Genomic DNA, 24,360 nt, shown 5'->3' with positions numbered 1-24,360 from the left:
ATTCGGATATGTTGTGTGTTAAAAAAAAAAAACAGCGGTAAAATTTGAAAGCTCTGACAGTTGATTTCTTGCTCCCACTTTCATGCCTAAATCTCGCACCCGCCCGCCAGTTCATGCATTAGAGTCATGCTCCTCAGATTACTCCTTAACTCTAATTTTTCTCATGATTCAAAAAAAAAAAAAAAAATCCATACATGCTTTTCATAATTTTATTTACACTTTATATTTTAATTCAATAGTAAAATAAAATTACATATGATTGACTTAAAATTATGTTACTGGCACCACAATACAATTCTTACTTGGAGAGATCCCATCGGACGTTGGAACTGACGTCTGTCAAATGTGGAATTGTTACTATATTATGATCAGTTTCCTGACCAAGCTCGATGAAGATCTAATTATCAAGACCTTCCTGCAACATAACTTATAAATAACTGATATAATTTTGTTTCAAAAATCACACTTTACTCTATTTTAATTTTAAATTTATATTTATTATCAAATACTGTCTTTTAACATGATGGATGGACAAATAATAAAATTAATATACGAGCTTATGGCTTTAGATTTAGCAAGGAGTATAAATATAAATGAGGTGGGATTTAAACCTTTCAAATATAATAAAAATACGTATAAGTCCATTATTAGGATAAAAAGCCAGCATTGGATAAAAGTCATTTTTTTAGGAGCAATTAAACAGGTCAAATACAGTTTTTTAAAATATAAAAATAGGGAAACATATTTTGAAAAATGCGGTATGATTTATCTATCATGCTTTTCTCGAACCCACAAGGGCAACAGTAAGCAGGGCTCCTCCTTATATACGAGCAACGAGGCGGAAGCACCTTTCAAGATCCCCCTTAATTCTGTCTCCGTCTCCCTTCCCTCTAATTCCTCACCTCTTCTTTCGCTGAAAATATATCTAATCTGTCATCTTTTAGATTAAGAGCATGGACAATCAACGCAGCCCTCTGCTTAGTTGGGCTTACTACTGCCAGGGCAAGGTACCTACTCTCATTTATCCTTCTGCTCTTACCATTTAGTCAGTGTCTGATGTTGCTCACTTCATTTGCTTTCTCCTTAGTAATGTGTAATGGGGCTTTCCCTTCTTGGAATTTGAGGACTAATTATTGATTCTGTGACGCATAACTATGATGATCCAGTCAATGGAGGAGCTGAGGCAGTCCCTGTTGTACACCACTCTTGAGCTGGAAGAAACAAGAGCTGCAGCGCAGGAGGAACTCAGAAAGAGGGATGATCAACTGGTTAATCTCAAGGATCTGCTTAACAAGACCATTAAAGAGAGAGACGAAGCACGCGAGAAATGCCACAGGCTTCTCTTGGACAAGTTTGTTCTACAGCAGCAACAAGCAGCTCCTCTTTCTGGAGTTTCCAGCATTGAGGACGAACCCAGAAGGGGAATTGACTCCAACAATGGCCTCTCTTCATCGGATTGTGAAGAAAGCATTGTTTTCTTCTCCGGTTATTGACCATTTCCCTCAACCCCAGTTGCCGCCACAGCCGCCATTACCGGCGACCCAATCCATGATGGAGTTGGCTCCTGAGAAGCCGTTACCAGAAAAGGCAAGCTTTTGCAGGCGGTGATGAAAGCAGGCCCTCTGCTTCAGACTCTGCTTTGGCAGGACCACTTCCTCAATGGAGACACCCGCCACCCCCACTCGACTCTTTTGAGATTCCTCCAGTCACCATTCCTTCACCGCCGCCGGCGCCGCCGGCAATACCACCACAGCTTCTCCACCAAGATTCCTTCATCAATACTAACGGTGCTGGCAGCACTCCCATCAACTGCGGAAGAATTAGTAGAAAGAGGGCTTTCTGTCAGGGCTCTGAGAATCCCACAGAGGCCAAGTACCAAAGGGTCGTACTCCCTTGACTGCCGGATTTGGCCGATTAATTTATGATTTACATATTTCGTAGTTATTAGGATAAAGGTTAGAAATTTACTGCAAGGAGTTGAAAATGGCAAGCTGGGCATGCCGTGTGCGACTGATCTAGCATCTGTACAGTGGTTTGTTCTAGAGAGGAAGTTATTCGGATTTAACTGGGTAAGACATAGGCTTTGAGGCAATTTTTCTTTTGGGTGAAGAATATGTAACGGACATTTTGGCCTCTTCACTTTTGCTTTGCCTTCTCTGAATTTGTAATGTAACTAATTAGATAGTTTAGTTCAGCAAGTGATGGGAGTGTTGGTGGGTGTTGTGTGAGATTGATAGAACACATGGGTAGAATGAAGAGGGGTGGATGGGTGCGGAGTCGTTGGGATCGGGAGATGGGTGGGAGTGGGACTGTAGCCAACGACCAAAGGGAAGGTTTTGAGCCCTGCTTGTCGGGTCAGGAGGACCCACAAATCAGAATCAGGATCTGTTATTAGTGTGGTGTATGATTATATTAAGCCTCCGCTACAAAAGCTATCATTATTCAAGTCTAATCTCATGTTCCTTTAAATTATTTCTTCCCTCTTTAGTTTTAGTTTTACTATAACTTTAAGCCTTTTATTTTCTTGGTATCTGCTCCCACTCAACTCAACCGGTTTATGCTTTCTTTTAGAGCGCGCGAATATTTCTCCATGGACGAGAGCAGATAATGTTGACTAATAATCTCCATGTTACCTATCATATCTAATGAAAAGCATGGCTGCGAAAAAAATAAAAATCATAGGTTCCGCCAAACAAACGATGCATGCCGGATTGTAGGATGGAAAAGTTCAATTGTATTGTTCCGGCCAAAAAAAGTGTAAATCATCTGTTTTTCTGTAAACATTCCGCAGTTTCACTGCTGCACGAGCTTATCCCACAATTTCATCATTTATTTCGTGCGGGGGTGCCCATGTCTCGGTCCAACTTTGGTAATGTAAGGATGCCGAGGAAGGATGCAACCTAGGCATGTTAAACAATTGTGTCAAGCTCTACGGTATTCTTACAGAAGATGTCGGGGTTAAGACTTCAGAGCACAGATAAAGATAGGAGAAGACACATGGATAATGTTGTCGAGGGGAGACAGGTCACAGCTTTGCTCTGCCATGTCAGTAACGAGGAATCCCAAAGGTGGTGGCATTTTGACCAGTGTGCTTTAATCAAATTGATTTATTTGTTGAAAGAAGAAAAATGGGGTAACTCTCACGTCTCATCCAGCTAGCTCTGCTTGCTAGCATTACGTCAATGTACATCCTTGCGCAGGACGGCAACAACAAATTCCTAAAAAATACGCTGAGCCACATCCCTGACAGTGAAACTGTCCGCAAATGGCGCTAATCCTCCTTCCTCACCCTACACATTTCCATCCTTCGTCAATAACACGGTTTTAAAGAACAGAGTGCAAGAAAACACACACACGCAGACACACAACGGGTGAACAATTTGATTCACTAACCAGTAAGTCGCAATCTACACACAGCGCAGAGGAATCCAAAAGGGGGTTTCAAACACAGTTAGGTCGACTTATGCCAGAAAGCGCGGAGGCTTGAAGAATATCGCCATACGTTATAGTGCACCCGTTGTTCAAAAACATTAGGCAGGCGAATGCCTAAGTGTTTCCTGCACCATGATCATTGTACCCGGTCCATTTCTCTCTTTACGCTACTTGGGATTGGTTACATGTTTCAAACAGCGACTTCTAGAATTAGCAAGTCCCATGGATCTTTCACTGTTGATTTAAAATACAAGATATAGCTTCACAGCATCCGCATGTGCCCTGCCAATCATTTGGCGGATAAGCTAGTGTTGACACATCAGGTTTATTAGCCGGACCAGCCATGCATCCCCACAGTAAGCGTGCTATGAATATGTGCAAAATTCTTCGCCGACGCTAGCATTGTTGAAAACCTTTACTGCAGCTCAATGTTGAAGGAACACAATGGATATCTATTTCTACACAACCAATGCTACTTGCACATGCCTCCTGAAAAATGAGATACCGCTATCTGTAATCTAACGGATGATTTACAAGTTGCAATTAGATATTCAAAACTAAATCACAAGAAAAAAAAAAACAGAATGGATGACAAATTACAAAAACCACATCACATCTTGCCAAGTACATGTGATCTTACTCTATATTAGGTATGCAATTCTGCTGTGTGACCGATGTTTTAGGGAAAAAAATTGCAACCACATATCGGATGCTGATGGCTTTCATAAACGTCATCTTGTATGCGAGGAATCAGAAAAGTTTCTCTCGAGAATACATTTTAGCAACCTGAAAATGAGTTTTTTTTTTTTTAAAAAAACCTTTAGCTTAATAGGCTAAGGCATGAACGAACATGACTGAAGAATTCACGGCTCTTATCTCAATCTTCCACCATGCATAATTTTTTTTTTACAATAAAAATTTAGGCAAGTTGAGTTTGGAAGCTCTTCTAACATGCATAATTAATTAGTCAAATATATTTTTTTTCTTTACTATCTCAGATGATGAGGCTTGCTCAGGAGCTTTGTCATCCTAAACTCGACCCGGGTGAGGGAACCCAAGAGATATCCCTTTCATCAAGAAAGACACATGAATGAAAAGTAAGAGCAGCTAAATGATCAACCAATGATAACAGGTACAACACAAATCAGTACCAATGTATATTGTGTGTACCTTATCCGAATCTATTATGCCCACCACAGCAAGATGAACAGGGCTAATGGTCAACTCAGCTGCTTTCACCTCCCCCACCTAGCTGTAAGAAACAAAACGGTGCGTTCAAAAGTGATAACAAAAAGATTTGCATTAGCGAGGGTACTGCATTCAAGTGCTCTTGTCAATGTTTTTCTACTTGTTTTTTTTTTATTCTTGTTACTATTTGCTTTTAAATTATAAAAAAAGTGCTCTCGCCAATGTATTTTTTAAAATGTTAGATTTCTTCTTGTTATGCAAGGGACACTTCATAGAAGAAGTCTGAAACTAGCATCAACCCCAAGCAAATACTTCAAATTGCCCCAACACAGAGTAATTGTATCGCCACTTTTGTGCTTGTATATATGTCACCTCATCAGTGCCCGTGCTGCTGGGGTTCTTGATATTATTTTAAAAGAGTTTGCGAGGAAAAAAACTCCTATATATCCTGCAACTTTCCTTTAATTATTGATTCGGATTTGAACTTTGATCTAAAATAATTTAATCTTCATAATTTCTCTCATTATCCTATATATTATTATTTGTGTTTGAAAATATGGCACCAAGGACTCAGAAACCAGGAGACAATGTATCACCAAAATGGAGGACTTGATCATAACGTGGAATCACCACAGGATGAAGATGCTTTCGGATATTTCGCTTGAGCGAATTTTAGCGACAATTTTTTTGGGTAAAAACTTTTGATCTTGATAATTAAAAACAAACAAATAATAGAACTGACTGATAGGAAAAACGTTTTTGTCCTTTTGGTAATAAAAATTGCCTTAGATGAAGTGATTAACAGATTTTGGTGATATTGTTTCCTCGCAGAGCTGTCAGGAAAAACATATTGCTAGGTGAGTCGCAAGTGGCAAAGCAACACAGTGGTCTCACTCAGAGGCCGAATATAGGCTGAGGAAGTGGGCTTTGCGTGTGTTATTGAGCCCAGAAGCCCACGTGGTAGCCAGAGATGGCCTGTCATTCATGGATCCTTGCCTTGCAAGCAAAGGGCTTGACGAGCGTGGCCTGAGAAATGAACGTGCTGAATTTGAATCCGGCCCAATAAAAAAATAAAAAACCAAAAAAAAAACGGAAGAATTATAATTAAGTCCCACATAAAAAATAATAATTACTGTTAGTTTTAATTTTTTGGTGTGAGATTTCAATATAATTTTTTCAAAAAGAATTGGAAATCGGAAATGACACTTGGCTGATGCATAACACTGTGAGGAGAGGGAGAGAGAGGGGGAGCGAGAAGATAGAGGAGGAGAACAGAAGCATGTGAAGAGAGAGATTGAAGATTTTGCCATGGTCTTGTACTTTTGTCTTGTCTCTGCATCTGAGGTTATCCTGTTCCAGTTGGACCAGATTCCCTTCATCTCTTCTCTGCATGGGAAGCAGCTTCCGGCATTACAACACCACACCACCCCTTGTTACTCCTTTCATTACGCTCCCTCTCTTCCCAACATAAACTATACTGTCCATATATGATTTTTATATTATATATATATTTCTTCCATTTTAACGTTTAATTTTTGTGATTGTTAAAACATAAAAAATACAAGTTACGTATTGTTTTGAATATTCCTTGTTTTCCGATGGACCTTCTTAATCTGATTTAAAGCGTGAATATTTGCTCAAAGTCCACCTTAATTTGTGGTCAAAACTGGGCAGTAAATTGAGCTTAAATAATAGTAATAATAATAATAATAATAATAATAAGGCTTTGAAATTAATCCATGCGTAATGGATAACTGATCTGACGAGTGAGCTTCCCATTGTACATATCAGTGACCAAGAGGCTGATGTACATGCCCATGGAGAGGAGAGGGTTATCAATAATCACATAATCATCAGTGCAAATTATAGCAAGCTTCCCGAGCACAACGCCATGTCTAGGCACATAGTCGAACATGATAAGATCCCTAATCTCACATACGCGGACATGGTATAGGTCAAGAAGTGATTTAAACTTGAAAGAAAACTGAATGAACTTGAAAACTTGCATAATCAATTCACCATAAACAGACTAACTAAAGTTTGTTCAGTTTTAACTGAAAAGTCATATAAGCTTAGCTATCGGTGACGGGACTAGCTAGTTTATTTTCCACTATGCCTCTGACTTAACTAAAACATGCAGGAGGGAGATTGAACATCATAAATAAGAGACACGTCCTCATAATCTCTTACTTAAGAATAAATAAAAGGTAGAGCGAAGAGACGAGGCAGATGTGAAGCAGGAGTTGTATGTAATTCAGAAAAAGGAGGACGGCACGTGGAAGCATAAGCCCTGTGAAACGTCTCACACGCCCCATAACGTGTCACCCACATTCGTTTTAAAATGATTGTATTCAGCATATTTAACTCTAGTTCTAATCTGCATTGAACCCCAGCCTTCCTTGCTCTCATCTTGTTCTTGATTCTCTGCAGAAAAGAGACCAAGTCAAACATGATACAGAGATTCCATCATTTTCTGAATGTCAATGAAGGCCTGCAGTAGCCCACAACCGCAAAACAGGGTTCCTGCATGCACTACAGTACGTTGCTCATAGTCATGCTTATCACTCCTGTTACTTGCACATCGATCTCGAGCAAGAAGCTCCTAGATTGAAGGATATTCCCCCATTATTCTAACATGGTGATTCATCCTCTCTAATTTTATAATTTATCAACACCAACGTCATTATGTTCCCCCTTTGATTCCATTCACACCACAATACTATATTGATATACACTCCAATCCATGGGTCGTTATTACTATTTTATCCTCAAGTCCTATCCATCAGAAAGGGACCCCTTTAATTTTTTGTACAGGCCAACTAATATGTTCCCCTGTGTCTCTTCGTCACTTGCTTCTTTCTGTATATTTGATTTGGTGCTTCAGTTACTAACATTATGCAAATCTTCCATTACTTCTCTACACCAGATGCGCTGGAAGAAATTCCTGTGCTGACCACCAATTCATATGAACGTTATTTAGTCCTTGAATAACTAGCTATGCAATGGCTAGATACCTCTTGGTCCTCTCAAATGCAGAGACGCAGATGTCGGGTTCCTCATTAAAATATTCTCACTACTTCCGTATATAACACTCATATTTTTATACATCCTTGGATGTCAACATCGTTATGTCTTCGAATCTTCAAGTTGTTCGCATCTAATTTAACTGTTTAAATAAATACCAAATGTGGCATGACTAGATTTATGAGCACATAAGATTAATGATTGTATGAGACATGAAGAATCTTTTTCGTATTTTTCTTAATAGAAAAACTAGATGTTAGAATATTAGATGTGGCCAGGTGTCTGTGCACATAAATTTGAAAGAAAACATGCTTCTTCACTTAGTTAACCAACAGAAATAAAATAATCTGGCTTCAGCTAGTTAACAACTCTGGTATGAAGAAGGAGATGGACGCTATATTCCGTTCACACCAAAATTAAATATATTAATGATTTCAATCTTGTATATAACTGAATTAGACCTCTCGTTATCCCACCATGCTCAAAATGGATGCTCATGGAGACCCTCTGGTGCACATTAACGACTTCCAGCTTCATGACTTCATCGACAACACCAATTTCGATCAATTTATCAATGTGCTCCGTGGGGAGAATGAACACTCATTCTGTAACTTTGATTCTGACGTTATCAATGGCTGCTTAGCTGATAACCAATTTCTTCCATTACCTGAGAACCCATTTGAGCCTCATGCTGCTGTAAATGTTTATGATCCCAGCTCTACGCTTAGTTCCTTCTCATGTTTTGATGGAGAAGTGACGGGAGGAAGAGGAGAAGAAGAGAATGATTCTTCTGCAACAACAATCACCACCACTGAAACTACCAGTGCTAATGCCAAACAGAAGCCCAAAACTGATCGGTCCAAGACTCTTATCTCTGAAAGGAGGAGGAGGGGCAGAATGAAGGAGAAGCTTTACGCTTTGCGTTCTTTGGTCCCCAACATAACTAAGGTACGTTTCACGGCTACAAAGTAGATCTAAGGAAAATGTACTGTTTGGTGCTTAAAGGTCCTAGCTTCAGCCATATGCATGTCCTAATCTTGTTCTTATACGATGATGGGTCATTCAATTCTTGAAATTTGACAAATAATAGCCAGTTGAAAATTTTCCTCGACTGAAGGAAGGTAGGATTCTGGAATCTCTTGCATGTATCTTTCGCGAACGAAAAATTATAATATTCTAAAAACTACAAAAAGGGTCAGAAGCAATAAGATTAAACAAGTCAAAGTCATAAAATATATAGTTCCTTAATTTAAACAAGCCTCATGATGGCTCGTGAATCGTGAAACATCAAAGGTAATGCTATATGTTCAGGGCCAACTTATAGTTCCTTAATTAAAACAAGGCCTCACGCTGGGACGTAAATCGTGAAACATCGAAGGTAATGCTATATGTTCAGGGCCAACTTCTGTTACTATGCCATGCGACTATTTTGCTAGTCAACGCTTCTAATTCTCTCTATCACGTCTTGAGACTCTGCAAAGCTAATTTTGGCATTTGGGTGCATAGCATTTAGTTTCTACTATTGTTTCTGACATTATTTACATTTAAGAATTTACGAACGTGAAGTTAAATGTCTAAAGAGAATCTAGTTTATGTCAGTGAAGGTAAAGGCTAATTAAGCGTTAACTGGTACAAATATTTGCAGATGGATAAGGCCTCCATCGTGGGCGATGCTGTAGCATATGTGCAGGAGCTGCAAGAGAAAGCTAAGAAGCTGAAGGGTGAGGTTAAAGGGCTTGAAGCATCCATGCTAGCGTCAGAAAATGATCAGAGATCAGTTAAAATCCCCATGAAGGTTCAAAACAACCACATCAACTATCCAATCTGCAAGAAGATCATGCAGGTTTACTTGATTAAAACTTGATGAGATACTGTTATTTGGGCTCTTAAGACTTAAGTTGTAACATTTGGTTATATTGTTATATAGATGGACATATTTCCAGTGGAGGAAAGAGGGTTTTATGTGAAATTGATGTGCAGTAAAGGAGAAGGAGTGGCTACCTCCCTGTACAGGGCTCTCGAGTCCCTAGCAGGCTTCAATGTTCAGAATTCAAACTTGGCCACAGTTTCTGAGAGATTTCTACTAACATTTACATTAGATGTAAGCTTTTCTTTCGTTGTTATTTAATGATATCTTCAGCGTTCTGAATCTTACTTTTGTGTACGGATATAGTGATTGATATGTTAAAAACAGGTGAAAGGTTGCGAGCCAGAAATTAACCAGCAAAATCTGAAGCTGTGGGTAGCAAGCGCTCTTCTGAACCAAGGCTTCGAATTTATTACAACTTTCCACGCTTGATTCTGTTCTCCCTCCAGTTACATTGACTCTTTCATGGGCTTCTCTCTTCAAATCATGACAAGTGAACAATATTCATTACGCAGCATCGCATAACATTCAAAATAATATTTTCTATGTGTGATGTCCTCAGCTTATTTAAAAAAAAAAAAAACATGAACACCTTAATAATTTAACCGTGCTGTCCTTAAAAAGAACGATTTGGAGTTGATGACCAGGTGAAGAAACATTGTTTGTTATCTCTTTATCTCACAGAGTAGCAGATGTCTAGAAGGCATTTTCCGTGTGTGGTCCTAAGAATCTATCTTTAAAGAAAGGAAAAATGTGGGGACTATACTTGGTGGATAACATAGTAATTTTGTTATACTAAAAAAAAAGCTCCTCACTTTTGCAAGGAGAGCTTTCCATGCCCATTGATTTTCCTATCTTCATTTTGTGCCAAACGAGTCTAATATGTCGTTATTATTACTTTCGTTATGTAATAAATTTGGTAAGATCTGTACCATTTTTCTTGATTTTATAATTCAGTATCAAAACATTTCCTATCCTTTTCCAATTCATGGGCATGAGATGAAGATCAAGAGAAAATACAGCTCTTTCTTTCCTTCTTTCTAATACAAGGTCAAGATGTTAAGGGAAGAGGTTAAGAGACTTGGTCATGATTAACATAAGATCAATCACAACAGATTTCTAATTAACCAAGAAAAAATAAATCAATTATCTCGAATTCAACATCATTATCATAAATGTGATGAGTTTGCCGCTCTACAGGCATTGGCTTCTTTGAAGACATATTGAGTTGAAATAGTCCCATGGTGTCATAGGAGCTCCCTTATTATTATTTTTTTAAAGAAAAAAGTAGCTCTTTCCTGAACCCGAAATGGTTAATTAATTAATGTGAGTTTTGTAGACCGAGAGCTCCTGACCTTAAATTAAATAATAAATATTGAGAGGAAGGACGGTGAAGATCGTGATCATTCATCCAAACCATCATGTTTTTTTAATAAAGGTTGTTAGGAACGATTCCTTTTTTTTTTTACCAATGTGGCAATTCAAATGCTGATATTCTAGACCTTTTCTTCTCCCTTTTGGCAAATTGTAAATTTTGTAATGAATAACATTCATATTCAATGATTTAGTCTATATGCATTATTTTGAATCAAACGCACATTAATTAATTATGTATTTTCTCTCCTTAATTATTATTATACGTGCTCTATGCAAGACTGAATGGTGATAAGGGAAGAGCAAAAGTCTAATGAGCCACTGTTGATATTGATGTAACTGCAATAATGGTGTGTTTTCGTTGCATGTTTTTCTCAATCATGTGTTTCTATTTGTCATGATGAGTAGTAACCTCCATGAGCAGTTTCGCACACTACTTTGTTTCATGAATCGGACTTGTTCAGCTTCCAATTTGACCTGCTTTATTGATGATACATGAGGACACTGCTGATATTGAAGTAATTGCATCCTTTGTTGATGTGCTTTCATTTTTGTTGTCAGTGAACTCCATTGTTAGCAGTTGAAAGAAGTTTTGGACTTCCGCCATTTATTATTATTATTATTTTTATTATTATTTTATCGAAGCGGCTTTCATCCACTTATTGAGGGAAAAATTTGATGTCGCAACGTGATTTCAGTGATTTTTCCTCTTGGACTTCAAGATTTATTGTGATCAAGAAGACTAGATGAAATGGAAGCATGAGTTAGTGCAAGATGAAATGAAAGCATGCGCTGTCGCACTTCCGCTCACGTCATGTCCATTAAACCGAAAACGTCCCAAAGATAACTATAATCAATAAAAGCTAGTGTAACATTTGTAACCCTCCTTTTACTCGTCTGTTCCGTTCAGAGTCCTAGCAATATCAATAAGACTACTAGCTTTTGCTATGGCATTGCTCAATTTTGAATAAAAATTAAAATATCTCTTTTCATTTAGTTTCTGTACCACTAGTTTTTACAAAACTTTAAAATTTCATTATTTTTTAGTTTTAAATCTGTGAGTTGTGTCTTAGATCATGAACCATACGACGCTGTTTGCCAATCTCCTCCTCTAAGGTTTTGTACTTCTATTATGAATACCCTACATTGAAGCTATAAGTAAATTGATGTATTCTGATTATTTTTACACCATTTTCTCATGTGGTTTATATTCCAACATGAGCACACTCCTAATATCTACTGTTACTTGAATGTGTAGCTTGTATCCATTGAAGCAAAAGAACATGTATCACACACCTACATAAAATGATGGGTTGAGGCTCAGATCAAGGTAATGTTTGCAAGTGAAGATTTTATGTTATTCAATCTTCCAGTACATGCGGCCCAAAAAATGTAAAAATTACATATATTGTGCTCTTAGCATTCCAATAAATAATAATAATGCATATAAAGGATGTGGAGTAAGACTTATTCATATCATGGAAGGTATGAAGGTAAAAATCTCAATAATAATTAATAGAAAAGATTACTAGAGACAAGGCATGCAAAGACTCATGCTGTCACTTCTCACATTAAGTACTCAAGAATATGTTCTTATATTTACATTATAAATAGAGCCAGTAATATGGGTTTGACTTGCGGGCTCAACCTACTAACCACAAAAAAGTTGTGAGTTAGGTTAAAGAAAATGTGTTTGATTGTATGTGGGGTGGTTTTGACACATTTTGCATAATTTGAACCTACAACAAGCTAACTCATAGGTTGGTAGGTTAGCCCGATTATATTTTTCAAAAATAGATAAAAAATAAATAAATAAAATTGAGTTTAAAATAAAGTATTCAGCAAGCATACATGGAATTGCGATCTAAGTACTAAATACTTTTACATTTATTTAATTCAAGTTTAAACTATAGTAGGAAACAATAAAAACATACTGCTCATATATTTAACTAGTGATATAATATAATCTAAATGTGATCAAGACAAGATTGAATAAAGCATTTTATCATACTCTACTTTATCCATATAATAGATTATTTAAATTATCTTGTTTACAAAATAGTGCTACCCAATCTAGCAAATAAAAAAAAGTTTAGTTGCCCCTTTTATTTAAAAAATTAAACATATTTATGAAGTGCTAACCATATATTATATTATCATCTTAATTTGAACATAGAAGGAAAAAATATATACAAAAATATTAGAACATTTAGGTGGTATAAACTGAATGTATTGTAAGTAATAATCTAATAGTCAGAATTTAAATCATCATTATTTTTTTTTTCTAAAAAAAGAATTGATATTTTAAATTGAGGTATCAATTTTGTAGCAAAAAATGCCAAGACAAGATAAAGAGAAAAGGGAATAGATAGAGCATTTTTATTAATATATATATATATATACATATATACCAATCAATTATGTAAAAGACTAGAAAATAAAGGACTACAAAATTAAATTTATATTTAAGTGATAATATAAATATATCTTAATTAGAAAAAATTTTTATTGTTATTTGAATAATTAATTTTAAGGAAAATATATGATTTTTTTCCGTAAAAAAATAATAAAAAAGAAATAAATTTATAATTTTTAAAATTTTAACAATTTATTAAAAAATACTTTTTTATTTGCGGGTTGACAGAATTTAACCCGTACAAAATGCGACCTATGCTAACCTAAGCCACCAATTATAAGAAAGTTTGAATTCTCTATTCAATTTAGGAGTCTTTATGCTACACAACTTCGTATGGCTGCAAGGTGAAGCTTTCTGACAGCCAACACATTCCAAGGTCTGTCATATATCGTTTTCATTATTGCGTATTAGATCTATTTGCATAGTTTGATGAGGATTGGAATATTTGCTTAATTAGATGATGACTGAAAGGAGAAAGGAAAGTGACCTCTATATTCTTATTCTCCTATTTGTTCACAAGTGAATTCTTGATCAATTATTCCAGTATTGTCCATTCATGGTATCATTGACTTGGTGTATTTTTCCCTGGATACAAATTATGCAAATTCCTTTCGTACCCAGAAGAAAAAAATATACAAATTACTTTGCTAACTGATCAGGTTAGGATCTATACATGTAGTATGGATAGACACGGTGATGTGCTTAGTCCGACTAGCAATAAACACAGCATGCAACATTACCAAACAATAACCTAGAAGAAATTGACAGTAGTTATGAGGAATATTTCTTTAGCAAAACTTTAACAAGCATTTGTTAGCTTTCTTAAGCTTTTGAAATTGTGGATTTCTGCGTCCAGATTGGATTCGGACATCATACTTTTTTTTTTTTGGGTAACGATTCGGACATCATGCTTTACCTATCTTTATGGAACCTATATCGAAGCTTCCACGCAGGAATTAGCCAAAAGGATACACCTTATATCCTCTCACTCCTTATTTTCCATTGTGTTACTTATGCTGTAGGCCATAAACTATAGGACAGGTGTTGGCGACCAGTAGATAGTTGCCCAGTGGAAAACGCGAGAGAGAATGATGGAGCTTCTCGGCGTCAGCAGAGAGGACAGTGGATCACTGGCTCCAACTGTAACATAGGTAGGTTCCTAACTGCGTTTTTGTTGAAGCGTTAAATCTTGTGACGAGCCAAGAGGTAATGCAACGGACCACCCGTTTGGGATTTAGTTTCAGATGTCAGAAATATGCTTGTTAATCACTAGATGTCGCCCAAAGCATGAGGCATGTTGCTCTGCATAAAAAGTCCATTCTGAGTCCGTTTTGCTTTAAATCACCGCCACTCAAGGTCATAACAATCTAGCCGTACTGACCAAGGAATACAGACCCAGCAAGGCACTGATCCCTGTTTCTCGTGCGGTCTATTTTTCTCAAGTTTCTTGCATACGTTAAACACACCAGTCATGGTCTTGGCTCCTGACATCCTCAAACTAGACAAAGCCGCCTATCCACTCATCAGTCATCACGAAGGGCCTTTCTCCTGCAAGAAAACTGCCCCTTCATAGCAAGTCTACAGCAGTTAAAAAAAAAAAAAAACACACACACACACACACACACACAAAATTTAATGGCAAAGACGGAAACATTTATGGTAACTAAAATGGCCTTTCTCCTGCATAGCAGACATCATTATGAGATAACTAAAATGGCCTTTCTCTAAAGGACGAATCAAGCAAATCATCATGGAAATGACAACTCTTCATGAAGTCCAAGGTACGTGCTGAATCATGTCAATGTCGTTGTTTCGTAGTCATCCTATTTTGGAACTACGCCATTAAGTCAAGAAAAATGGTCATTTCCTTTTGCAACATTTATGGTCATTAAAGATAATACATTATCTTCCAAATCAATCGAGACAGCAATACTTGGACATATGCATATATCCATGAGTCAATATCTAAAAGGGCAGAGGAACATGCTAGAAAACCACTTACAAGGCTATGAGAAGCCACAACGTCCAAAACAGCATCAGACTAAGAGGCGAATTAGTAGGCATAAAGAATTCAAATACCTTGTAGAAACGCTGTCAAAGCCCGCTACAACTTAACCAATGAATGAATGCAAAGCTCAAGTCACAGTTTTTCCATTTAAGGCTCGGGAATTACAAGTGCTTCCTTGCTTTCTCTCTAGCCTCTTCTAGATGAAACTAAAAAGAATTGGAATAAGATTGGCAGGAAGAAAAATGCGTAGTTGCCCAAAAAAAAAAAATCTGACAGCATTGAAACAAAAACAAGGAAGATTTCAAGTATCATGACTGATCATCTCAAGAGGAAAGAAAAATCAAATCATTCTGCACATAACTTTGTACTATTAGCAGACATTTTGTATTCTTCAGAGATAAAAGCAGCCTGATACAGAATCTAGTTTATCTTAACAGGTCAATTTCCAACAAAGCTAAAATAGCAAGATCCATCCCTTTGCCCCTGTCTGTGGCAAAACAATATGTAAGCATAAAGGATTTCCTATCATTCTTTTACAGAAGACCAAACAATTTTCTGACAGGTTACCAAAAATTTATATGTGAACTACATGCTCTTGCATTTAAAAGACTGAACAAAATTTTGACTGAGAAGATGAGATAGTACTCTCGGCATATAATAAGTAACCGAAGCTCACCTGAGTTTTGGAGAAGCTGTTGACAACCTTGCCCAATTCACTCTTGCAAAGCCACTCTAAAATTAAATAATCTTCTAGTGTTTACCCAAAAAAAGGATAATAATCTTCTAGTGTTTTTGATACCCCTCATCATTGGTCCCCTTGGACAAGATCTTCAGTATTGAACCCTTGGTAATCCAGGCAGTCATTTCTGGCTGTTGTTCAAAGGGGTTAAGAGGATGCTTTCTTCCATCCTCCAGTTGCACACCATATACAAATGGTAGTTTAAGAGTAAGGAAACTCTGTGGTGGCAAAACCACTTGACATCCAAGGCCAAACTGCAATTTTTGTTCACGATCTGGGACTGATGGAGGCAGGCATGATGTCTACAATGACAAAATGCATATAGTGGACGGAATTACAAAAAATACAACCACTTTAAAATAATTGCAAAGTTCTAACAGTAATGCTGGAAGAAGTAAGCATGTAAAAACCAGATCCATTATTAAATGTTCCAGAACTAAATATCCCTTCCTAATTTAAGAACCCATTTCTCATGAAGGGCCAGTGCACACTGGTAAAGCAAGAAAAGCAAGAATTCTTGGTTACTTATTCTTTCACGAGTTAAAACAAGAACAACTGAATAACCTACCTCAACTCCTTAAAATTGGTACAAGCAATGTAAATTATTGTCGACTATAGTACAGTGCGCCCTTACACCATGGGCTCATGGTGCCATTGTGCATTTTGCAGAGGAATATTGCCATCACAGAGTAAGTGGATTGTTATAATTTTATAATGTTGAAATTAGTTAGTTAGGGTGATTTAGACGTTAGGTTAGCCGCTGGGTTCCTATAAGTCCTTATATAAAATCCTTGACGTCTGAATGTGAAGGCATGACAGATTAATAAACTCAGTTCTCGGTATCTCTTTTCTCTCTTCCTCTTCAACCTCTCGTCTCTCATTGTCTCTAAACCTTCATCTGTTCTTCTCTCCTCCTATTCTCTTTCTACATCGATTCTATTCTATTCTACTATTACAAACATATAACATGGATATGCCAATAGCTTAGGTGTCAATGACCAATAATTAAATTCCCTGTTAACTAGAGCCTGAAACATGATAGGACATAAACATTGAAAGGGAAAATGAGGAAAATCTTAAAATATATGTCACTCAAGAGTCAAGACACGAGATATGGTATCTATATGAGCAGGAAGCCAGGGAATATTCAAATATTTAGGGTTTCTGTTTGATTTAAAAAAAAAAGACAAAGAAATCCAGGAATTATCAGTGCAAAACAGAGAAAACACACTCTTGAGGGTGGAGAAAGAAGGAAAAAGAAAGCAGGACAAAGGCAACCAGAAGTGTCCACTCTTCTCAGAGCATGCCAAAATGGTTTATCTTAAGTCACAAATGAGGCCCAATTTGCCCAAAACACTAATGGTTTTTAGGTGCTCAGCTGTTTTTGATATTGCACATGTTATACTTGTGGTGCACATTGTAAAACTGAAGACACTGCACAAGGTTTATATGGAAAGGTCAATACAAGAGGGGTTTCATAGACCAACCCCATAGCCAGCAGCCCCACAATGGAAAATTTCATGTAATAATACAAACTTCAAGAAAATGTACATTAAAATAGAAGGACTTGCCTCAAATTGTACAATGGGACATGTTACTAATGTCACAGGAAACGCAGGTGTCACCTACAGCAATATCAATAGATCAGGTAGCTGATCTGATAATAACTAAAAGTACTGATGAACCGTAACATGTAAACAACAATGAATCTCGTCTGCACAAAAATGTAATATCTGATTGTCATTTTCATAACAATATGAGTGAAAAAGTAGAGTTCAAATGTCAAACTAAAAATGTAACATGCTATCAGCATAAGTAAATTTGCATGTTCTGTAGATTTATAAACACCAGACAACTGAATGAGTCAAACACAAACTCAGAAATTAGTACATTTTCCAGCGAAACTTAATTTATAGTACTCAATAATGTAAACTGAAACTTAAGAAAATGTTTATAAGACCAGCAACTCATACCAGAAAAATCCTTTTAAGCTGTGAGATAGTGCTGGCGAACTTAACTTTTGGTGGATCCTTCTTGTTCCTTGAAAGCCTGCAATGAGGACAGAACATGTAGACAGGCAAATTTCGATTCAACATGGAGAATGCAAGATCACCATCAGTCATGCTAATAGCTTCAAGATCCTCGCCAAGATCTTTTGGAAGATCAGAAGGTTTAGCCAACATTCTAACAGATGTCACATTTTGTTCCTTCTGTGGATGGGAAGCATACATCACTCCATCTGAACTTGAATCACCAATAGAAATAATTTCACATGATTTGTCCAGCTCCCTTTCCTTATTTGCTGACACAAAGCTTTGACGAGCTTTACCCCAGCGAGTATTCTTGTTTACTTTACTATGATCTTTCAGACTGCTGTGTCCAGGTTCAGCAGAAGTTATATGAGATTCTTCAGACAATGAGTATGAAGATCCAAGTTCAGCAAGATGTTCTGTATTTAACAGGAAACGATGCCCATGGGGGCATTCATGCTCAAATCCAACATATATTATTACATGCTTCAAAAAAGAATGAAAGTTTATTCTTTCACTATCATTCACATATACAGGAACTACATTGCTACCTATCTGCAAAAAGGGGTCACCTTCCCTGCAGTTATTAGCATTATTGCTATCAAGTGGTCCCTGAACAAGGGACATATCTAAGGATTTCTGAGACACCTCATGATCAACAGCAGCATTGACACGTTCCATACTCTGACTACTTGTCCTACTTTGATTCATACCCTTATCAGAACCTGATGTTGGCAATTTCCTCTGCTGAAGAGGGGGAAATCCTGAATCACCAGCAACTGATCCAGCAACGACCTCAGAAAAAGGTTTTCTCATTTTGACATTGGGAAGACCTCTACCAAAACTTATTTTTTTATCATCAGATTTCATATTATCTAAAGATGTTCTTCGGTCATCCACTTCATTCTGTATAGCAGGGTAGGACTGTACAATGCCAGTTGTCTTGGAATCTGGAATAAATTCAACCACTGGCGGCCTAGTCATAGAACCTTGCTTAACTATACTCTCTGTTGAACCATTTGGCACTTTCTGTTTCTCTGGATATATAGTCCATTTGAGAAGAAATTTTTGAGTGGCACAGAATCCACTTTGAAATAAGCCTTTAGAAGGTTCATAGTATCTTGCATCCCCAATCCGAAGCAAACTCCAAGAGGATGACTGAATAGGCTCTGTGACCCTGATTTCTGGAAGTTTGAGTGCGGGAAGTAGCTTATCACAGTCAGAGAAGCAACTAGCATCAGCTGATTCAAAGTCAAACAGATCAGGACATAATTGTCGTGATCGGCCACAAGCACAGGCACGAAGGAAAAAGTACCCACTGGAATGTGTCTTTAATGAATCAGATAAATCTGAATTACCAGTCTCAACACCATGTCGTTGGTGCATGCACGGCTTGCCTGTTAAACTAATAGCATCACATAATTGCCTCCCATTTTCCCAAATTAAAGTGCATTCCTGTTCTAACTTTTTTGCAAAATGTTGCACAGCAGGTCCTTTGACCATTGAGTAAAATGCATTCAAAGCATTATGCAAATGGGTTTCATGTTTTGAAGTAGGATAACAATCAGGCAAATCTTTCAAATAAATCTCCTTTGCAGCTGGAATGGCTCTTTGGCACCATGAAGTTGAAAACTTTGTAATGAGCCCTTCACCACTATGCAACCGAGATAATGTGACATCTAGAGGATCTGTAACCTTTGAAGATCCATCAGCTGTAGGTAAAACCGTGTTCCTTGGACGGGCTCTTCTTTTGATAGTTTCACATTCATCCAAGCAACAGCCTTTTGCACAGAGAATTTTACTCAAAATATGATGACTGGAAGATAACCAGACTTCAAAATTTGGAAGATCAGGAGTGGTAAATGTTTTCCCTGATGCAGCAGAGGCAGCCGCTGCAGCCGCTGCAACAGCAACCATACCAACACCAGCAGCTGAGCCACTATTGGTATTAACCAGCCCTCCTCTCCCTCTTAAAATATCAGACTGCCTGTAGATGAACTCTTTCACAGATATAATATCCTCTTTGCTAGCACTTTGACTATGGCTTTCCAGCAGCAGGGAATCAGAGTTTGTTTTCCCATTCAGGAAATCTTCAACAAGTCCAGTGGCAAACTCAAGAGATTCACCTCTTTGATTTGAAAATTGATCTAGCAAAACAACTGCCTTTGATGCATCAAGTGAAAATAAAGGAGCAGAAGTTGAACTACCTCCAGTTCTCATGCTAGAATAACTTGATTCAGAACCTGATAGTATACGGCATTTCTTAATCAGAAATCGAATTTGAGCTTCAAGGGAAGACTGTAGTTTTCTCCTGAATCCACATTCAGATCGACTTGCAGGGCGTGCCAGCACAACTACCGAACCAGAACCTTTAGCAGGCAAGTTTGTCTTGGCTACGCCACTCAAATTAGAAGACTGATTAAGTGAGAAGGAATCTGAAGAGTCCTCCCCATTACTGTTAGGATTTGGTAAATTGGAGAATTCATCAATGAAAACAAACAATGTAACAGGTATGCATTGTCCTGGAAACAAAGAAGTATAAGAACCTAGACCAGACATGAGAGAAATGGCTGAGGCATTGCGGCCTGAAATAACACCACCTCTACCTGGAGAAGAATTGTTTGCTGAAGTGCTGGTTCGCGAAAATGATGAGGAATATGGTCTACAGGACATGTTCGTTGTAGTCTGGGATCTTACAATTGGAAACATAGCATGCTTGGCTGCTTGTAGCACACGAAAGTTACTCAAAATCTTGGTACCAAAGTGTGATCCCTCCTGAATATATATTAAAACATGGCAAACCTGCATTTCTAGGTTGTCAATTACACCTAGTATATACAAATTTCTTGTTGAAAGAGCACTAAACATGCACTGAGCTATATATTAAGAACCTAAAATACTAAGAGTTTCTAACCCATCACACCCAATAGGACAATCGTGTCTTCTTTCTGTAACTGATCTTCTGATATTAAAATGTAATACTTCCTCATAACAAACAAGTTGACAGACAACATAAGGAATAAGCAAGATTTATTCGTACAGTAAGCTTTGAAACTAAATAAATCAAGTGAGTTATCACCATCTTATTGCAGTCAAATCAAATAATTCTTAAGCCTGATTCTGTTGAGATGATTCACTATAAGCATAAGCATTTGTTTTGCTTATCCCCAATTTATTTCTGGTCTTAATTCCTCCATGATTTTGCTACTTGAGACTTCTTACTCTTTGCACAGCAGCATTTTTGCATCGTCAAATTGCATATAGTTAGAATAACTGAGAGACTGAAACCACCCTACCTCAACTTTATTTTCATCAAGTATTTTCTGGTGATACAGTACATTCAACTCTACAGTTCACCCCTCTTCATAATAAGCATTGTAAGATATGACAGACACAAAAATTTGATTGTTATGCTTCAAACCGTAATTTTAAATTTAGATTAATATAAAAACATATAATTGCTCATCCACATAGATGCAGTTTTCGCATCGTCAAATTGGATATAGTTAGAATAACTGAGAGACTGAAACCACCCTACCTCAACTTTATTTTCATCAAGTATTTTCTGGTGATACAGTACATTCAACTCTACAGTTCACCCCTCTTCATAATAAGCATTGTAAGATATGACAGACACAAAAATTTGATTGTTATGCTTCAAACTGTAATTTTAAATTTAGATTAATATAAAAACATATAATTGCTCATCCACATAGATGCAGTTTTCGCATCGTCAAATTGCATATAGTTAGAATAACTGAGAGACTGAAACCACCCTACCTCAACTTTATTTTCATCAAGTATTTTCTGGTGATACAGTACATTCAACTCTACAGTTCACCCCTCTTCATAATAAGCATTGTAAGATATGAAAGACACAAAAATTTGATTGTTATGCTTCAAACCGTAATTTTAAATTTAGATTAATATAAAAACATATAATTGCTCATCCACATAGATGCAGCTCAATGAAAGAACTGCATCTATGTGGATGAGCAATGATATGTTTTGAAATTCGATCTTACTGGACTCAGCTTATCCTTTATTACATAAAAGAGATTGACTCCGCAGATCTTGCTAGATTTAATGTAAGACCCTCTTGACTCGTAATTTCTATGTATATGAACTTCTTCACCTAATCACATTTTAGATCAACACCAACCTCAAAAGTTGTTTGATATGTTATCCATGTCAGTTCCTTGAGATGACAACTTTAATCAACACTCCAGAACTTTAGTTATCATACTCTTAAGTAACGCTAATCAAAAGTCGAAGATTGAGCTCCTGATATCTTAATAGATCCATATGATACCTAGATAAAATCAGACTTATAAAGCCAAGAACATGCCATGTAAGAATGACTTACAGAGAACATAAAAAGCATTCCCTGGAGGTCTCCGAACTCGTGCTCTTCCACCACGGAATCAAATCCCGAAGACGGCTCAGAAAAGCCGTCAATGGCCGGGCACCTAGTGGAACAGAATTGCAAATATAATATCCCCTTTTCGTCATCATGGTAATAACTAATTCTCCTCCACTTAAACCAGTCTCTGGCTTCCTCTTCGTCAACGAATAATCGTTTATCAAGATTGCCCGAGCCGAACACATTGAAGTCGATAACTCGGTTAATGAGCTGGGTGGAATCATCGGGTCTCCGGGAAATGAAGCCAACAACCACCACACCATCGGAAGAGCGAGATAGTGATGGGGAAGCAGAGGAGGAGGAGGAAGGTGTTGCAGAAGAGGAGGAAGAATGATCTGAGGAGGGAATGGGGTTGGGGAGAGGGGGAGGCGGAGGTAGAGAAGGAGAAGAAGTGGTGGGAGGGTTGGGAGAAGGAGGAGGGCGTATGAGGACTCGAACTTGGGAGGGTTTTGGTGCGTCCATGAGCACTGAGGAGATAAATGAGGTCTTTCAGTTCGCGTCAGGTCTGAATCACCAAACCTCAGCGCTCTCCCCGTTAAAGCAGCGACAACCCCCTATTGAGTAAATAAATGAGCAGCAAAACAATTTTTTATCGTAATTTTTTTTAATTTAATTATTTGAAGCAGGATAACTTAATTCCTAAAATATACCTTATTTTTTTAATTTTATATAAAATTTTATTTTAATCATTTAATTTTGTAAAATATAATTTCAGTTCCTTTAACTCTAGGACCATAAATTTTTACATGAAACTTTTATGTATTAACAAAAGTTTAATTTTTTTAAAAAATAACAATAATTAATATAAAAATAGTCATTTAAAATTAATAGCGTTAGAGTTAAAAAACTGAAAAAATATTTTATAAAATTAAATAACTAAAATAAAATTTTATATAAAATAAAAGGATCAAAAATATATTTTAACCTATCTCATTTGTTATGAAAAATGGTTAAACTGGCAGTATAATACCGTTTATGGGTCTTTAATAAAAATTATTAAATTCCAATGTATAGAAAAAGTTATAGTTTTGAAACTCATGGCTTTTTTAATGAGGTCAAACATACAGGTAGCATTTTGAATGGACTTTTTTAGACTTGGATTTAAATTCAAAATCTTATATTTAAAATACTTAGGAATATAAAAAAATCACTCCAATAATAATCAAATATCTCTACTACATAACCCAAGTAATTTCTACATAGAGGTGTTCATGGAGCCTAGTTGCCCAAGATTCTTACCCAAACTCGATGAAATTTTGCCTAGCCTAACCCTTAAAAAAGCAGCCTGACATGATTTGGGTATGTTCAGGTAAGGCCAGGCAATGGGCAAGATATGCTACCCTACTAAAGATATATGTTTTATAGATATTTTAAATTCTTTAAGGTTTTGAATCTTACTAAAGAGTAAGGTAGGATTATACTTTTTATTTTTAGGTTAACTTTTTGTGTCCACACTCTCTTAGCCCTAGTCATTACTCTCTAGTTTCTATACTCTCCCCTCTCAACCTTGATGCCTCACTTGTTCTCATCTTCGCTATGATTGTTGTCATTCTCCTTACACACATTATCGTCGCCATCATTCTCCTCTCTCCCTTCTTCCTTTTGCATATTGCTCCCAGTCATTCTCCTCGCCATTAGTCTCTACTTTTCGTAAGAGACAATGCTGACGACGTCAACTCTACCTTTGCATGTTGCTCGATTGTATTTGTATGTTTACTAATAATTTTTTAAGAGATATGAGCTTTAGCATGCAAATGAAGTTTGATAAGTATTAGGGTCAAGCAGGTAATATGAATCTATTGTTGATTATGGCTATAATTTTGAACCTCGATATAAATTAGTTTATATAAATCATATGT

At 36.9% G+C, this 24,360-nt stretch overlaps 2 protein-coding genes and 1 pseudogene across 10 annotated transcripts; 2 read left to right on the top strand and 1 right to left on the bottom strand.

The window, feature by feature from the left end:
- Positions 1–868: 868 nt before the first annotated feature.
- LOC129297390 (uncharacterized) lies at positions 869–2,472 on the top strand (annotated as a pseudogene).
- A 5,649-nt stretch (positions 2,473–8,121) lies between these two features.
- Positions 8,122–12,071, top strand: LOC129297389 (transcription factor FER-LIKE IRON DEFICIENCY-INDUCED TRANSCRIPTION FACTOR-like). 2 transcript variants are annotated; one of them, XR_008590193.1, is made up of 5 exons: positions 8,122–8,592; positions 9,290–9,487; positions 9,572–9,745; positions 9,839–11,403; positions 11,584–12,071. XR_008590193.1 is itself a non-coding variant. In XM_054935727.1 (4 exons), the coding sequence occupies exons 1-4, from the start codon at positions 8,122–8,124 to the stop codon at positions 9,941–9,943; spliced, it is 948 nt and encodes a 315-aa protein (XP_054791702.1). In that variant the 3' UTR covers positions 9,944–12,071. The 2 variants fall into 2 exon arrangements, 1 of the variants encoding a protein (XP_054791702.1); XM_054935727.1 differs by having other exon boundaries at positions 9,839–12,071.
- A 1,942-nt stretch (positions 12,072–14,013) lies between these two features.
- Positions 14,014–23,021, bottom strand: LOC129297385 (uncharacterized). 8 transcript variants are annotated; one of them, XM_054935719.1, is made up of 6 exons: positions 22,445–23,021; positions 18,022–20,880; positions 17,620–17,673; positions 15,986–16,350; positions 15,381–15,515; positions 14,014–14,860 (listed from the first exon to the last, which is right to left on the bottom strand). In XM_054935719.1, exons 1-4 carry the CDS (start codon positions 22,961–22,963, stop codon positions 16,093–16,095), a joined length of 3,690 nt encoding a protein of 1,229 aa, XP_054791694.1. In that variant the 5' UTR covers positions 22,964–23,021; the 3' UTR covers positions 14,014–14,860; positions 15,381–15,515; positions 15,986–16,092. The 8 variants fall into 8 exon arrangements, with proteins under 8 accessions (XP_054791694.1, XP_054791693.1, XP_054791699.1 ...); XM_054935718.1 differs by having other exon boundaries at positions 14,014–14,849; XM_054935724.1 differs by having other exon boundaries at positions 14,014–15,515; positions 18,022–20,600; positions 20,685–20,880.
- Between the last annotated feature and the right edge of the window lie 1,339 nt (positions 23,022–24,360).

Source organism: Prosopis cineraria, unplaced genomic scaffold (assembly GCF_029017545.1).
Source record: "Prosopis cineraria cultivar Desert tree isolate PC_DT_omini unplaced genomic scaffold, ASM2901754v1 PC510, whole genome shotgun sequence".
In the NCBI taxonomy this organism is placed as follows: Eukaryota; Viridiplantae; Streptophyta; class Magnoliopsida; order Fabales; family Fabaceae; genus Prosopis; species Prosopis cineraria.
The sequence above is the reverse complement of the archived record's forward strand: the minus strand, read 5'-3'. Positions and strand labels throughout refer to the sequence as shown.